Consider the following 17538-nt stretch of genomic DNA (forward strand, 5'->3'; position numbering starts at 1 on the left):
CACATAACCGTTTGCTGTCACAACCAAGGTCACATTTGATTCACGTGAAAATCCAGTGATCCACCAAGTACAAAGAGGTTAGGTGCATTCTATGTGACGTTCACGTAGCTGTGAACAGCTTATTCACGTAGATCTAAGCAAAAGAATACAGTACTCAATATGGCCTCCATCCAATCGTTTGTGATGGCTGTTACAGAAATTACGTGGTGATGGAGAAGCTGATTTTCCGTAAGTAATTAAAATTTTGTTGTGTGGTTGTTTTAAACATCTTTTCATTTTTAAACAGGATTTGGAATTAGGCAGCTTGTACGCAAAGGCAAGGCTAACAAGAGACATCAAAAGGAAATCTCCCGGCGATATTGATGTTAATGAAAATAAGTGAAATGTAGTGCTGTGTGATTTTTAAAAAGTTAGTGTTTTATGTTTTTAAATTGGTCAAAATAATAAAATGCCTCTGCTAACTCGAAACAATTTTATTTTTATACTGAAAAGAAACTCACTACCTTCATATTTTAATAAAATCTACGTGAATCGCATGTAGCAGAACGAATACCTTTCCACATCCGCTGTACGTTATTTTCACATACAACTCATATGAAAATTACGTGAATTCTGCTTGCTGTGCGAGCTCTGTTTGCTACTTGAAATTCACGTAGGTTCCACGTGATTTTCATGGTGGCAAAAATCCATGTACATTTTCACGTAGCGCTCATGTGAAAAGTTTTTTCGGTGTACGACCTGGTGCTGACCAAGTTCGACAGGTGTCTTCTGATGGACGATAAAACCTACAGTACCGTTCATAATTGTATAGAAATTGGAAGCACGCGCACTGTCACTTCGACTTTGAACTTCCATAACTTTTTACTCTGATGATATTTTTTGATCAAATTTTTTGCGTTAGATAGATCAACTATCACACTATTATAAAACAAAATTTGAGCTTTCTGGAGTTTGTGTGGCCTGAGAAACAGTAATTTTACGAAAATCGGACTTTTTGAACTTCTCTCATTCAAACTGCAATATCTCTGAAACTATGCTACATTTTTTATTGAAATTTTGCACAGTGATTGTTGAAACATAAAGCTAGCATGTCTGAAGTTTTGGAAAAGTTCTATCGATGAGATCAAAAGTTATGCGAGGTGCAATATTTCAGGCATGGATCTAGAAATGCGATTTCTATATAATTTTGGACGAATGTTTCCATAGGAAAATCATATTCTCTGTTTAACAACCAGTAAATCTATTTCAACCAAAAAATCAAAACAATATCGCGAGATTCTGATTTCAAAACCCAAATGGATCACTTATTCCATTTTTTATTTTCTACATTGCTTTGGCCAGGCATTTTTTGTTTAATTGGTGGAGGAAACGATATTGTTCTCTTGAATCTTCCAAAATTCTATAGAAATCTCATTTCTAGGTTCATACCTGAAATATTGCATCTCGCGTAACTTTTGATCTCATCGATAGAACTTTTTGAAAACTTCAAACATGCTAGATTTACAACAATCACTGTGCAAAATTTCAATAAAAAATGTAGCGTAGTTTCAGAGATATTGCAGTTTGAATGAGAGAAGTCCAAAAAGTCCAATTTTCGTAGAATTACTGTTTCTCAGGCCACACAAACTCCAGAAAGCTCAAATTTTGTTATACAATAGTGTGACAGTTGATCTATATAACGCAAAAAATTTGATCAAAAAATATCATCAGAGTAAAAAGTTATGGAAGTTCAAAGTCGAAGTGACATTGCGCGTGCTTCCAATTTCTATACAATTATGAACGGTACTGTATGTCAAGGCTGACTTCGGGCAAATCCCAGGTAGAAAATTCTGCTTGGGAACGGCTCGGGAGAATGTTCCAGCCATGTTCCAATTTGTTTTTGCGGATAAATTTGTCATCACCTAAAAAGTTCGCCATCCCGATTTTCCACAATTTTTTTTTCAAAATCTTCCAGACTATTTAAAAAAAACAGAGCTGGCTCTCCGATAAAACGATAGCGTTCTCCATGATTATCAAGAACGATGTGTTGTGAATGTCTCCATGAATCTAAAGTTCGAACGATAGTGACCGCTTACAAGACTTCCAGTAGCACGAGGACAAAATGAGGAGATTTCATTGCGTGGAATGCCTGCGAGCTTAGACCAACGGTCTTTGCATGGTGGTTGATCCCACCTGATTAGGTGTTAATTCTTACATTAAAGGTTTGGGCACACTTAATACTTCAAATCTTAAACTACAACCCTGTTTACAGTAACGATCAAATAACTAACCGAGTATGCTCGTCGTTCGATTCGTGTAGTCAAGTGCTAATCAAACAGACCGAAGCTACTATACAGTACAGCACTATCGCTGGTATACGCTACTACGCATTGCAAACACTCCTCGACCCCATCCAAGTACAAACGAAGTCGTTGTACAGAAGAAAAAAAAATTACGGACAATAATACTACGCTCTGGAGAAACGACACAACAAAACCCATAAGACGCTGCTGACTGGCAGGTCTGTGCTGAATAAGCAAATACTTTGACCGTGCGCGACCAAGTCATGTCATATCGGCACCGCGGTGTGTCAAGTTTACCCAATCTTACCTCCACTCTCAAGCATCCCACCGTATCGCTCGCGATAGTCCGGCCCTTTCGGGATGGGTACCACTGTGTTTTTTTTTATTTCATATTTCTGTTATTGTTGACAAAGGTGTTAATTGTATGTATGATGTGGCCAGTCGGGTATACGTACATACTTGCTTATGGCAATTTTTTTCATTACGAGGTAGGGCGTTTCCTTGAGATGGTTTTTAGAGAGAGCATGTGATATCAACGTTTAGTCATCGTTTTGGCGTTTGCACAAGAGTGTATTGAAAATTATCTGAGGCATTTTCCGTTCTGTGGGTATTTTGTGTTCTTTTTTAGTAGCAATACGACAATTCAGTGTCGTTTGTTGTTATCACCTGTGTGTACGGTTTATCGTTATCGTTTTGCATTATCACACCAATCTGCCAACTAACTAAGGGGAAGAAAGGGACAAACTAAGACCACACTTGCTTCGCTTCGGTTGTTGGTGGGGTATTGAAAATCCAAATAACAACACAGCCAGCATGTGCCAAAGTGTTATCGTTATCTGTTCGCGGCAGCGCGAACCTGTCTCTGTATTCTGTCGTTAGGTGTTTGAATTCACCAGAGTCTAATTGCGAAAGCATCGTCACCGAGCAGTTGCGCGATTCGACCTGCCACTCAGTTGAATTAAAGATTCCATTCGAACCAGAATGCTTCGCATAATTCAAGCACGGTAGTCAGTCAATTTTGACGGAAAAATTTGAATATTTGTCAGCGATTAGTAGTGAGAGTCGTCGAATCGTTCTTTTTGTTTTGTGTTGACCCTGCCGATCGAACCTTGGCGTGACGACATCATCATCAGCAGCGGCAGCAGCTTATTTGTTTTGATTCGTTTGGGACAACGCTCTGTCTGAAAGAATGATGGCATCGATGGTGATTCGGTACTACGCCTAGGCTGGAACTCTCGCACAGTTGACGTGCACTTTCAACGAGGAGGATTATCGATGATGACATACACGCCTACGAAACTTTACGGAACACTTCGTCGATAAAAGAGTTGCGTTTGCATTGAATTCGTAAAACAGTGACGATACGTATACGGTGATGGAGTGATGATTAATGCCTTTTTCCTTGAAGAATTTTCTTTCAAAAAAAAAGTGGCATATTCATGTTACTCATGCTGAATTTATATTTTTATTCAATCAAGCTATTGGATTGTGGGATTGTGTATAATCACATCCTTTTGGGTGAATTTTGTTCATTGATATTATTCTTCTGAGAGAGAGACTAATGAGCTCAATCAAAGTAACTGTCAGTTTTAGTTGTTCGTCGTTTATCGAAATTTGTTCAGCGAGGAGGTTTCTCGTGATAACGCTTAGTTATCAGTTTTTCGGGAAAAAAAGAAAACCTTGGTTTTACTCAACCGAACTTTTGTTTTTGTGATGTAGACAGATTGTAGGTACTCCCTCAGATCTGTACTTGATACAATCGACCAAAAGTTTTTGATTGTGCAAAGAGCTTAAATCAAAATATTTAAATTGGTTTGCTGCTCAACATTTTATATTTTTCAAACGATTTTAATCCCCATTTTCATATTAAAAAAATCCAACAATGTGAAAGTAACAACAACTTCTAAAGCTTCATCTTCAAGCAGTAGGTAATACCATCCAGGAAACAAAACAAAACTTTTCGGCGGTTTTAGAATTTTCTTCTCGTTTGTTGCTGCCCGCTTTTTAGCAAAATCAGAAGAAGAAGAAGCCAGCCACCAATCTCAATAACATTTAATTATGAAACTTTTTGGCGAGCCACGACGATGACGGTAGCGAGCGAGTCTTTTCGTGGCCGAAGAATTTTCGTTCGGGCCTTCGTTCCGATCTCGCGCGTCATGAAGAAAAGGCTTCTCGAGAAAGCCACCTGAGAGCGTAAATAAATTTCAATTTTCCCATTGTCGCACCACAACAACAATGTTCGCACCTCGCCCAGTGGGGCAGGAGGTTTAAAATCATTGTGTTTTCAATCAGTTTCATAAATGTTCAATTTCGTAACCGCGATTAACAGCAAGTTTTCTCTTATCGTCAGAGATGTTTTTCTGAAACTTGAGTTGTTTAAGTTGGTTGCTCGTAGAAAACATTTATGAAATTAAAATTGAAAACTATTAAAATATTTGATAATTTCTACTTTCAATCTAACGAGTAAGAAGGAATTAAAACAGTTTGTTAAAATTATCTGAAAATTGTAATTAGAACTTTGTATTGGTAGTTGACATTTAAAACATTTATAGAGAAATATTAAAATTTCTTATACCTAACTCTATGAAAAAATGTTAGAAATAACCTCAGGGCAAATTTAGTAAGAGTGTCTCAAAAGTTTTGGAAGACATTTGATAGTTGATAGTTCTTATGGAACCCAATTCATAACAGCGACTATTTTTGATATTTTTTTGTAAAACTTCAGTTTCTTTTGTAAAAAAAAACGTTGGATAAATAAGATAGTTTTTGTCAGTTGTACGTCAGCACAGAGTACTAGCATTTAATAAGTTTTATAAGCTAAATTCTCAAAAATCAATAAACACTGACCCACTGTGCGAGTTTCCAGCAAATTAGTTGATTTTTGGACTTAATATTTGGCTTTTCCGATGCAAACGCCTCCGGGTAAAGTTATTACTTGCTCAGTTTTTCCGCGAAATCAGTAGTACAGTTGGTGCTGATTTTTAAAAAGTGCTGCTGTCAGCCTTTTCGGATTGAACAGAATAATAACCACTTCCGCCCGTTTTCATCTTCTCCCATCCTAAATCCATCCATCCGGACTCCTTTCGGAATGATTCAGCTGAGAAAGGGATGGGAACTTTCAAGTGGGTGGAAGTGGGCGGCCCTATTCCACTTTAAGCATCTCAAGTAAGTGTTGGAAAGTGGCAGCAAAAGAGCGATATTTGCGGCTGGCTCTGCTACCTCCCCAATCGGTGGATTGGAGGCAAAAGAGCAGAGTTTAATTGATTCACCGTCGTTTGTTCCGTTAATAATATTTCGCCGCTTGTTTTTTTTCGTTGCTCCATCTGCTTTCCGTGATAGGTCCATTAGTAGTCGTCTTCGTCGCTGTGGGTTGGAAAAACATCACGAATTGGCCCTTTTTTGTTTCGAACGATTTTGTTCCTGATATTGGCAAATGTGACCTACCTGCGATTTTTCCTAACAACTCTCTGGAGCCACAACTAGAACATTGGTTACCTACTTATTTCAATTTTGAGAAACAAAAAAAAAAGGAAAAAGGCATTTACGCCACTTTAAACGTTACCACCATCCACCATATCATCTCGCTGTGCCACTCTTTATTTAATTTTTAATTTTTCCGCTCATTTACATCTAAACTGATTTCAATTTCAGACTTGCCCGATTTTTTTATTCGATTCATTTGAAATTTCAAGTGTATTTTAACGCCTCTAACTAAGGGTATTCTTTGTGAATAGACTAGCGTTTTTCACCAACAAAGCTGAATGTGAAATCAAAAAAATCAATTTCTGTGAAAAAGATTCAGCTCGAATCATTGGAAATTTTGACTGAGATCCGTATCAAAAACACGAAAAACATGTTCTCGGTTAAATTCAAAGTGAACGACGAGAATCGTCGCAAGGGACGGGGTGGAGAAAGTCGTCGGTCGTCAGCCGGATCATTGGGCAGGAATCTTCGGTCGCCCACGCCCTCAGTCATGTCCACCAGTTCATCGACAAATCTCAGCAGCATCCTGTCCAACGGGAAGGGCAAAAAGAAGGGCAAAGATGACAAACGAAGGATTCGCATCATCACCAATGTGCGGGATGCCGCTGCTGGAGATACGGACAGCAACTACGGTGGTTCCCTGGGTCGTCGGAGCGTCAGGTCGGTGAAGAAGTATCGGGGTAAGATTGAACGGGCCAAGAATCGAATTTTAACACCAGGGTTTCTTTGATTTCTCTGTGGTTTATTTTATTTGAAATAAACTTTTAAATTTTAAAACCACGAGTCTCACTCGTGTTAAGGCGGCATGTCAAACTCGTTTAAGTGTGCGGGCCGCAGTAAAAATTTTCTGTGACGTAAAGGGCCGCACAGTGCTCCAAAACCCAGAAAAGCTGGCAGAAAGTCGATTTTGGAAGTGCTCATAATCATCTAACCAAATCGTGTTCCGGCATTTTAAAGCTACATGAAACCATGAAAATGATAGTCATAAGTTTACATGTTTAGGAGTTCTCAGAGAAATGCTGAGAAAAGTTTGAATATTTTTTGAAAATTTCACAAAGATTTGCTTACATTGAAAAACGAATATATATTCAAATCGCGTATATATTTTGCTTTGCATTTTTATTTTTTTATACATATTTTATTTTGAATAAAGTTGACATTTTTTATATGGAATCTAGTTCCAAAAAACGATAAATATTTAAAGTTATTTAACTTCAAATAGAGATTATAAAAAAATTCCACATAACTCCACTCTAATTTTACGTTGGATAGATTCCTACATTTCTGAACTACAAAATATTGCAAATTGGGCTGCCTTTTTTGCTATTTTTGGAGAATATTTTCAAAGAATTGAACCACTTTTTTCTTCAAATTTTACTTCTGAGCCAATAACTTCCCGGTTCACGAACAAAATTGATATTTTATTGAATCTCTAGGTTGAGAGGTCTGGACCAATGTGGGCCGCAGCCAAAATCAGTTAGAAAACATAACATATTAGTTTCGCGGAGATTAGATGCAATAAACTGGAATATAGTTATAAGTAAACTTGGAATGAAATAATGCGTTAAATTTTTATGTAAGCTTTTAATGTTTAACATTCATATATTATAATGCATTATATCCAGTGATGGTAAATTTCGCCAGTCACGCTTGACCCGACTAGTTTTGTTTCATCAAACGACTGGCACTGTTCTCAATTGACGGAGCCTAACTACTCGCATGACGGGTAAAGCACGACAACAATCAACATTTCTCCATCATCGACTAGCGAAGCTCCTACACAAGGTCAAAATTTCTCCTGAGAGTGACTGGCAAATCTCTTCACACTTCGATCGGCTGCTGACGACAGGTACAACTAATTGATCGACTTGCTGGCAGAGAGCAACAATAGCAATAAAAAAACGAAAACGGGCTTGCTGGCAGAAGCAACAATAATAATAAATTCTTTTCTTTTTCGTCTTCGTTCGTCTTCGGCTTGCTGGCAGGAGCAACAATAATAATAAATGCGTTTCTTTTTCGTCATCGGTCGTTTGAATGCGATTGCTTGACTAGGTCATTCTTTTAGCTTCAAATAACTGGGGAATGAATGACTGGTAAACGAAGTGACTGGTCGTTAAGGAACAGTCAATTGAGTTTGACGGACCAAGAGGCTTCACAGTCACAGCTTCACGCCTCATGACGATGACTTTTGCCAAGCCTGATTATATCTACATGTCCTGATATCAGGTTTATTTGTCACTGACACTTTAATTATTGATGATACATTTTTATCAGATAATCTCAAACGATGAGGAGTTTTTGTAGCATTTGTTATGGAAAAAACTGCTCACATAGATAGCTACTGGCAAACATAGCAAGAATTCTGGCAAGAAATTTTCGTAACTCAACGTAGCGTTCAGGCAAATAGCTGTAAAATTTTGTATTTCGCTTTTAATAAAGAATCGCACTGCAGCTCTATCAACTCTAGTTGCAAATTATCAGCAGCATTTTTGGGAGCAATCGAAAATGGAGATACAAACAACGAAAATTCTTGTTCGTATGAATTTAAGTCACGAAAACGGCTGTTGAATGCATCTAGTAACGATTCTAGGTGAAGTACGTAATTACCAAATGATGCAACCATTTGATCTTTTCAGTTCTTGACACGTAGAGAAGTGCACAAGGTGTTCTTTGGAAATTTTGTTGTTCCATAACCGTAACTTCGCTTGAAAGTTTTTTACATCATCACAAGCAGTTACGGAATTTTTCTTTCCTTGAACCTTTAAGTTTAAATCTTGCAGGTGGCTAGTGAGATCAACGTCAAATGCCAAATCCTGAACCCCGTCGTTTGCTTGAAAATGTTCAACAGGTTCACCTTTCATTTCCAAAAATAATATTATATCCTCTCGTAGCCAAAAAAATCTTTTTAATATTTTGTGGCAGGAAAGCCAGCGTACTTCTGTGTAGTAGGGATTTTTGTGAAAATTTAAGACGGGGCTACGCGGGCCGCATTGACAAAGGCTGCGAGCCGCGTGCGGCCCCCAAACCCCCAGTTTGACATGCCTGGTTAAGGTGTTGATTCTATGAACGAAAGTCAAGAGTCTTTGTTAAGGAGGTATAAGTACGAAAAAAAAGAACCTTTAAAAAAACGAAACCAAGAGTCTTTACAGGTAGTTTGTGTAGTGTTTCTTACCTACGAAAAGGTGAAAATTCATCCTGAGAACTTCGAATTTTACAGTTTCAAGATTAAATGTGTTACAACTTTTTAAAAATGAACGATTTTTAATATAACTTTCGGAAAAAATTAAATTTTGAAAGAAATTTTGAGCTCGGAGAAAAATTTACAGCTAACACAGGTATACAACATTCACATTTTTTTCGGTGCCAAGAGTTTCAGTGCTGATTTATTTTGAAAAATATTAAATATTTTAGAATATTAGATAATATAAGAAATATTTTTAAAAATATTAGTATATTAGGGTGGCAGCCAAATGGTCATGCAGAATTTCGCGAACCAATCATAAACATTTTGTAGATTGTCCCAAAAAACTGACCTGTGCAAAATTTCAACTCAGTTGAACTTGATTTGGGAGTGCCTTTAAGTGTTTAAAGTTTCGGTTTTTTACCCTAAAAATCACCAAGCTTGGGGCTGTCAAAGGAAATCGAAAAAATCGAAACTTCAATTTTGATGCTAAATGTCTTAAAAATACATGAAACGTCGAAATTTAATGTTATATAAAAAAAATTGCCAAAATCGAATTTTTGGCACCAGTCGTTTTCTTTTTTTTTTTTTTTTTTTGTTTCGATTATAGTCGTTTTACCATCTTTATGGCATTCGCGACTTTATCAACGTTGCAGTTGGCGGATCGTTATTGAAAAACTATCCGGTACAACTGTGTTCGATGTTTACTCTTGGGCTCGAACTCACGGACATCGGCTCAGTCGTTTTCCGGAATGTCGATTCTTGGCAATTTTTGTTTCGAGATAACAACAGATCTCGACGTTTCATGCATTTTTAAGTCGTTTGGCATCAAAATTAATAATAAGATTTTCCCGATTTCGTTTGACGTTCCCACTTTCTTGATTCTTTCTGAACTTTCCCTCTGAAAAAAGTTCAGTGACCAAGGCACTGTGATTATTATAACAACAAGTGATAAATCCGACGATGTTGTCAAGATGGCCGACATTGGTCAAACATTTTAAAGAGACGAGATCTAAAAACAGAACCCTATATTTAAGCGGCTGCAATTAATAATTCATCAAACATTTTCGCCACAATTTCGAATAATTTTTGCCATGGATCGGGTGCAACTCCGGTCATGAAAAGCAAAAGCAAAAAATATGTCTGAAAGGTTTCGTGCGCGTGTAACTTGACACTCAAAACCGAAAAGTTTCGTTTGGGTTCTGTGTTTGTGTTGTTTCTGTTCGGGTTTTTTTTTCTGTCCTGTCCAGTCTTTTTGTTTGTCGATCCAAGGAAAAATATACAATATGTGATTCATCGAGTTTTATATACATTGGCTATTATTATTACTGGACAGAAAAAGCAAAACATCGTTCTTCGGGTGGGGGTTTCATTTTTTTCGGTGACTCAAAATTGTGAGAATTCCTCAACAGATACTGGGAAAAAAATTGAAAACCAACTGCTGAAAGGGTTCACTTGAAGCGGGTTAAAGTTACAATCGTGCATGGGTTATCTATCGGCCGCCACGATACGATATGACGACGACGACGACGCACGGAGGATGGCAAAAAGTTTCAAATTCGGATCTCGGAAACGTCCGGAGTGTGATATTTCGCAGAAGGACTAACTAGTAGATCGCAGAATATTCATAGCACGTTTCGTCGAGCGATGCAATGCTTAGGTTGCCGATAAGATAAAGTTTTCCCCCCGCTTGGGTGAAATATTTTTTCGTTCAGTCGAAAAACTCAACTCTCATAAAAGAGTTTCGAGAGCAAGGTTCCGTTATGTGCGACCGACACAGTTCGGTAACCGATTCAAAGTGCAAACATATGTAATAATATAGTTTTTCACTGAAAATAGTCAAGTGAAGGGTTTGTTATTGGATTGCCTCCGTTTCAATCACATATTTTATGACGTTTATCATGCATTGGCGAGGGAAAGTTTCTGCACCGTTGATGCGTTCTATTCCATTTAATCGAAAATATAATCCTTTTTCCTTGAGCTTAACATATTCACCTGTAAGGAATTTTCTTTGTCGCTTTCGTCTACAATAGAAGCACGATCTCTCTGGGTGAGGCCAAATATTTCTGCTGCAGTTGAATGCGATTCCGATTGTGTTCATTCATTTATTTATTTATTTATTTCACCAAACATCGTAGGCTACATATATATTCTTAAAACTAGTAGTACAATCTTAATATTACTTTAAATACTACAATATTAGGTTCTTAAGTGCCTGTCGCCGTAAAAAGCACTTTTTAGCTGCTGTTTAGACATAGTAAAATCTATGTTCTGGTAGTTTTTATTATAATTCTGCATTAGACAATTGATTGGACTATTTTTACCATAATCAGTTCGAGCAGAGGTTAAAATAAACAGATTTCTGGTTCTCAACTGGCGACTCGGACAATAAAAGTTTAACTGATTTAGTAGATAAGTAGATTGAACACGCTGACTAATTATGTCGTTTACAAAGGAGATTGCAGCAAATTCTCTTCTAACACTTAATGGTTCAATATTTATTAGTAAACAGCGTGATTCGTAGCTTGGTAATTGGCTCTGAGACCATCCTAGATTTCGTAAAGCAAATAGAACAAATTGTTTCTGAATGGATTCTAAACGGTTTTTATGAGAAATTTGAAAGGGGGACCAAACAACGCTGCAGTATTCAAGTATGGATCGGACATAAGCTGTGTACAATGTTTTTAATGTATATGGGTCTTGAAAATTATAACTAAAACGTTTTATAAAGCCAAGCATACTATTTGATTTTTGAATTATTGAGTTATAGTGATCTACAAAGGTAAGTTTTGAGTCCAATATAATACCTAGATCTCTTATCTTATTGATTCTCTCCACAGGCTCATTTCCTAATGTAACAATTTCATATGACGGATATTTTTTCCTCGTAAATACAATATGTGAACATTTTTTCACGTTTAGTTCAAGAAGACTTTTACTGCACCATTTGTAAAAAATATTTATTTCATTTTGAAACACCCTGAAATCTTCTTCGTTGTTGACTATCATATAAAGCTTCATATCGTCTGCGTATATAAGCACGTTTAGCTGGTTCAGTAAATAAGTAATGTCATTGACGTATAAGATAAATAATAAGGGACCGAGATGGGAGCCTTGAGGCACACCAGATGTAACGGAGATGCTTTTCGAAAGTGAACCATTGAATCTAACAATTTGTGTACGGTTTGTCAAATACGACTCAATCCATTTCAGCAGTTGTGTACTGAATCCGTTTTTATGTAGTTTAAAAATTAACAAGGGGATGTCGATTCTATCAAAAGCTTTACTGAAGTCCGTGTATAGAGCCTGAACGGAATTTCCTTGATCCATAGAGTGGATATTATAAGAAACGAATTCAAGTAAATTAGTCGCTGTAGATCGTCCTTTAACAAATCCATGTTGCTTTTCAATTATGAGTGTTTTTATTTGATTATATATTTTTTGATTCACTATTGCTTCAAAAAGTTTCGGTATGCACGATAAGATTGCTATACCCCGGTAATTTTTAATGTCAGATTTTTTCCCCGATTTGAAAATAGGTACAAGAAAAGATTCTTTCCATACTTGAGGAAAAACACCGGATTTCAACGATGAGTTGAACAATAGAAACAAGGGCATACTTAGTTCATTTACAAGATTTTTTAAAAGTAATGGAGGAATTCCATCAGGCCCGGGCCCTTTGGAGCTATCCAGGGAGCAAATTGATTTGTGTATTTCCTCAAGGGTGATTGAATCTACCACAGTCAATGATGCTGAGTCGGAAAAATAATCGAAAAACGCAGTGTCGCGATCGGCTTCCGAAAAACTGGTGTAAACGCTTTGGAAGAAATTGGCAAACAAATTACATATTTCATGGGAATTATTGCCGTTAGCGCTGTCCAAGTGCATACGAGATGGAAAATTATTACTTTTCAATTTGGAACGTACATACTTGAAGAAGCTTCTTGGGTTAGATTTAATGTTTTCCTCTGTTTTCCTATTATATTCTTCGAAAGAGGTATTAATGCATATGGCTAGTTGGTTGCATGCTTCTTGATATTCTAAACTGTTAGCTAGCGATGGTGTTTTTTTCCAGTTTTTATGCGCTTTCTGCTTTTTATTTCTAAGATGCTTTAGCTCTTTTGAAAACCATGGCGGATTTCTGTTATTATTCGTTCGTCGCTTTATTTTTATTGGGACATATTTACTCAAGATATTACCAAGAATGTTATAAAAAATAGCTACCTGATTGACAGTTTGGTTTTCGCTTTGAAATGATGATTGCCAATTAACTGATTGTAATTTAGTTTTAATCATTGTGTAATTTGCATGGAAAAAGTCAAGGGTCTCCTCATATTCGTATTCTGGTATTCCTTTGTTGTCAGAACATATAATTGAAAATTCGATAGCTGTATGAAAGATCTCATTTTTCCAAATTGGATTAGTAGCTTCCAAAATACAAAAGTCATCAGTCAAGTTTGAAAACAGTAAATCGAGATAGCGATTGCAGGCATTTTTCACATGATTTATTTGATTAAGACATAAGGTAGCAAGATTGTCGAAAAGGAATTGTAATGTTTCATTATCTCCAAATATCGGTAAAAGGATTGCTTCATTATCTTCATCGGGTAAAAATTGTAGATTCGATTGATTAAAATCGCCATACAGGTGAATTTTGAATTCGGGTTGGAAGCTTTTGAATAGTTCTGTTATGCTCAGTAGAAACTTTTGGAAATAATCTTTACTGGCATATTCTGGAGGAAAGTAGATCGATCCAAAAATATGAGTTTCCTTGAAGATTTGAGCTTTTGCCCACACCTGCTCAAATTCTTTGTGCTTAGTTATTTCAATGAGCTCAGAATCGAATGCAGAGCTTATTGCTACTACAACGCCTCCGCCTGATTTCTTGTCAGACAAATTGAAATTTCGGTCATCTCTGTAGACATTGTAACGCGATCCAAAAATTTCCTCGCTTTTTATACTATCATCCCAGCTTGTTTCGGTTCCTAAAATGATAGTATAATTACTTGCTACTAAATTTTTATGAATTGTGTTTAGTTTAGATGCGCTTCGCATTCTGTTAAAGTTTTGGCAATATGCCACAATTTCTTTATTATTGATAACTGGGTGATCGCGCGAACGAATGGTAACATGATCCGCTTGGTTTATAAATACAGAGGAGCTAGTGCTTACATAGGCACGCGTCGGTTCGGCAGAAAATATGGGTTGTTATACATTACCGGGTTGAAATATAATGCCGATGGGTCGTGGTGACAGCACGGTGCAACTAGAGGTGCGGTGAATGGCTGATTGAAGGTAGCGTATGGATGAGCAGGTGGCACTGTCGTCATCGTGTTACTGTTCTGGTATGTTGATGAGTTTGGAAGGTGTGGAGTGACCGGGGGTGGCGCAGGAATATTTGAAGGCCTTTTTCGATGCCTTAGCACATTTGGTGAAGCAGAACTAGGACCGGGGTTCAATGTTTCTCCCCGTTGGAAGTTGATGAAGGTCGGGATCTTCGCTTTCGGAGTTGATTTTCTATTAAAAGCGACTTTTGCGGCAGCCAGTAGCTCTTTATCAGTAGTGGCTCTTGCTTTTGATGAATTTTTTACGGGGGATTGTTTTCGTGACTGCTTCTGTTGTTTTCTTGATAGGAACATTTCTTTTTGTCTTTGTTGATGCTGCTGTTTTTTATGCTGTTTTCGCCTGGCTTTTTCCGCGGCCTTGACTTGAGCCGCACGCTTCCGTTTCCTCTCGTCGTAATCTTCCCAGTACTGTTGAGGTTTCCAAAGCATTTTGTTTCCGATTCGTCTCCAGCCGCTAGACGAAGTAGATGGATTTACCCTTGACGACGAAGCAATTTCCTCGGCTAGAGTTGGTCCTGAGTCGTGCTGATGATCGGCCGGTTTGGCTTTCACAGCGTCGTGAATGGACCGTAATTCATCAATAAGGTCCTCGTTTACACCAGGATTCCTCACTGTAGCTCTTAACGCGTTCAGTTCCACCGCGATTGACTGGAGCGTAGGAGTGAGCTCCTGTTCAAAATTTATATAGCAGCTACGGTGTTGTTCCCCTATTTCCAGTCTTAGACTATCAAGATCCGCTTGAATGTCTATTGGAGATTGACTGGCTGCTAATATTGTTGATACTGCCTGGCTGAAGTCAGCTTTCAACGAACGACTATCCTCGTTGCAGGACTGGACAATTTCATTTATTGTCGCCGTGTTGGACAGTTCCAATTTTTTAAGCGATGACAGCTCTTTTTTCAGACCGTTTATTTGATTTGAGAGCGTATCTATACCCTCAATCAAGGTCTCCAGGCATGAAAATTTCACTAATTGTGAACTAATTCTCTCCTGGGAGCTGTTTTGGAGTTTAAGTTGCTCCATTATTTCATTCTGTCGAGACATTAATCTCGACAGATCTATCTGGTCCTTAATTGAATGCTGACAGTCATAGCAGACTGGCAGCATAAATCGCCTTATAGACTCCTCGCAATTCCGCTGCACTCCGATACAGGCGGCGTGGAATCTTCGATGACAGGGACCCGTACACGTCCAAAGGTGGACGCCATCGATAACATCGCAGGTTGGAATTTGACACTTTGGCATTTTTTTTTTTTTCTCGTACAGTTAACACGGCACAAAAAAGGTAATTAAACAAACGTTGGCACTTTGATATACGCGGCGGCTTTAGGGAACACTAATTAATTTGAATTGACGGCGGTGCGCGAAAATACGTCTGTACTGTACGACGACTGAATACTGAAGTTTTGATTCATTCCCAGCACGGTGTTTGTTGATTTGTTTATTTGCAGTGTGTGCCAAACGTAAACATAACAAATTTGAACGCGGCTGGAAATAGCGTTTTTTATCGTCTTTTTGTTTTACAAAACAGACTTTTGCCAAAACGCCACGAGCAGTCTGTCAATCGACTGTTTGATAACTTTTCAGTCTCTACCTTTTTTTTTTACTCACAAGCAAAAAATGCAGTTCAAGTTCACCCCTCGAGATGATCAACAGTGTTGCCAAAATCAAGGGTCACCACTTTCGCCTACTGGCAACGTTTTCAAACCACTTTTAACAGGACTAAACTATTGTTTCAAGCCAGCCAATTTTTATCTTTCATAACATCACAGTGCAGCAGTTGAAAAGTTCAAAGAGAGCTCTCTGCCTAGTGCAAACCACTGAAACTGCAAAACAAGCTCAATCCAAGTAGACCGGTCGGTGGCAGCATGCACTAGAAGTGTTTGTTTGATGCATCCAACTAGATCAGACCTGCCCTACACCTACTAGACGTGTGTATGTATGTGAGGGTGGCAGCCAAATGGGTCATGTCGAATTTCGCAAACCGATTACGTTTGCCAAAGAAAATCGAAAAAATCGAAATTTTAATAATCATGTCAAATAGTCAAATGTCTCAAAAATGCATAAGACGCTGAGATTTGGTGTTACCACGAAGGAAAGTTTTAAGCAAAACATCGATTTTCTGGGACGGTTAACGTTTTTGGAAAATCGATTGTTTTTCGAAAAACCAAGTAAGTCCCAGAAAGTCAATTTTTGGCCAACATTTTTCCGAGATAACACCAGATCTCGACTTTTCATGGATTTTTAAGTCATTTACCATCAAAGTTAAAATTTAGATTTTCCAAATTTTCCTAGTCGATTTTTGACATTTTTTTTTTAGATAACACCAGATTTTGATGTTTTTAGCATTTTTAAGTCATTTTACATCAAAATTCAAATTATAATTTTTCCGATTTCCTTTGGTGCCCTCTCGGTGCTTTTCGAGGGTCAAAAAATAGAAACTTTTAACGCTTTGAGGCAACCCTAAATCAAGTTCGATTGAGCTGAGGTCATTTTTTGGACCAATCTACAAAATGTGTATGGTCAGTTTTCGCAATTTGACATCACCCATTTAGCTGCCACCCTAATGTATGTATATCGGCGAGCATGCATAAATCGAATATGGACGATATGCCGCGCCAGTCGGTCGTTCGACAACTTTATCACCGTTCATAGTAGGCTATGCACTTCATCAGAGAGCTTGCCAATGGCAACTCCGTTCCACTGACCCTTTGTCGGATCTGTTCCTGTTCCTTCGTTTGTGCAAACATTTGAAAATTGCATCCCAAAACACACCTGTAGGCTGTTTGCCACCCCCTCTTCATATGGTGATAAGTGAAAAATTCGTTCAAAGGGGAAGCGCTTTTGTAGCTGCCTGATGCACCCAAAGTGTTGAGGATTTAGAAGATTTGTTTGGTAATCCTGTTTCTGGTAATCCTGTTTCTCGTCATCCAGTGGAACGGAGATTTTATTTTGTTAATGGTTTAAATAAACCTTTCAAGTGTTCCAAAACTGTTCTGGAATTACTTTGAAGCAGTCGTCGAAACATAGAAGAGGTTGTACAGTTGGTCTTATCTATTAAGAAAACTACTTGTATGGTAAATTGAAAATTCAATTGACAAAACAGTAATATCATGGGTAATATTTGCAGAAAGGATTCATTTATACTAATTGTATTTTGATTGAATGCCATTCCGGTATCGATTCACGTCTGTGAGTGTGCACAGTGGGTGGGATTGTACGCACCTGTTTCGAACTTGAACAATCT

At 37.8% G+C, this 17538-nt stretch overlaps 1 protein-coding gene across 20 annotated transcripts in view; it reads left to right on the plus strand.

The window, feature by feature from the left end:
• Positions 1-17538, plus strand: part of LOC129750843 (protein lap4-like) — a 128287-nt gene that overhangs the window by 59855 nt on the left and 50894 nt on the right. Inside the window, exons 1-2 of one of the 20 annotated variants that reach the window (XM_055746106.1) lie at positions 3245-3609; positions 5934-6445. The exons of the other annotated variants lie outside the window; for them this stretch is intronic. Of the exons in view, the coding sequence (XP_055602081.1) occupies positions 6136-6445 (310 nt within the window). The 5' untranslated portion in view covers positions 3245-3609; positions 5934-6135. Of the gene's footprint in view, positions 1-3244; positions 3610-5933; positions 6446-17538 lie in introns of those variants that run through there. 20 annotated transcript variants of the gene reach the window in all.

The sequence above is a fragment of the Uranotaenia lowii genome, chromosome 1 (assembly GCF_029784155.1).
Source record: "Uranotaenia lowii strain MFRU-FL chromosome 1, ASM2978415v1, whole genome shotgun sequence".
In the NCBI taxonomy this organism is placed as follows: domain Eukaryota; kingdom Metazoa; phylum Arthropoda; class Insecta; order Diptera; family Culicidae; genus Uranotaenia; species Uranotaenia lowii.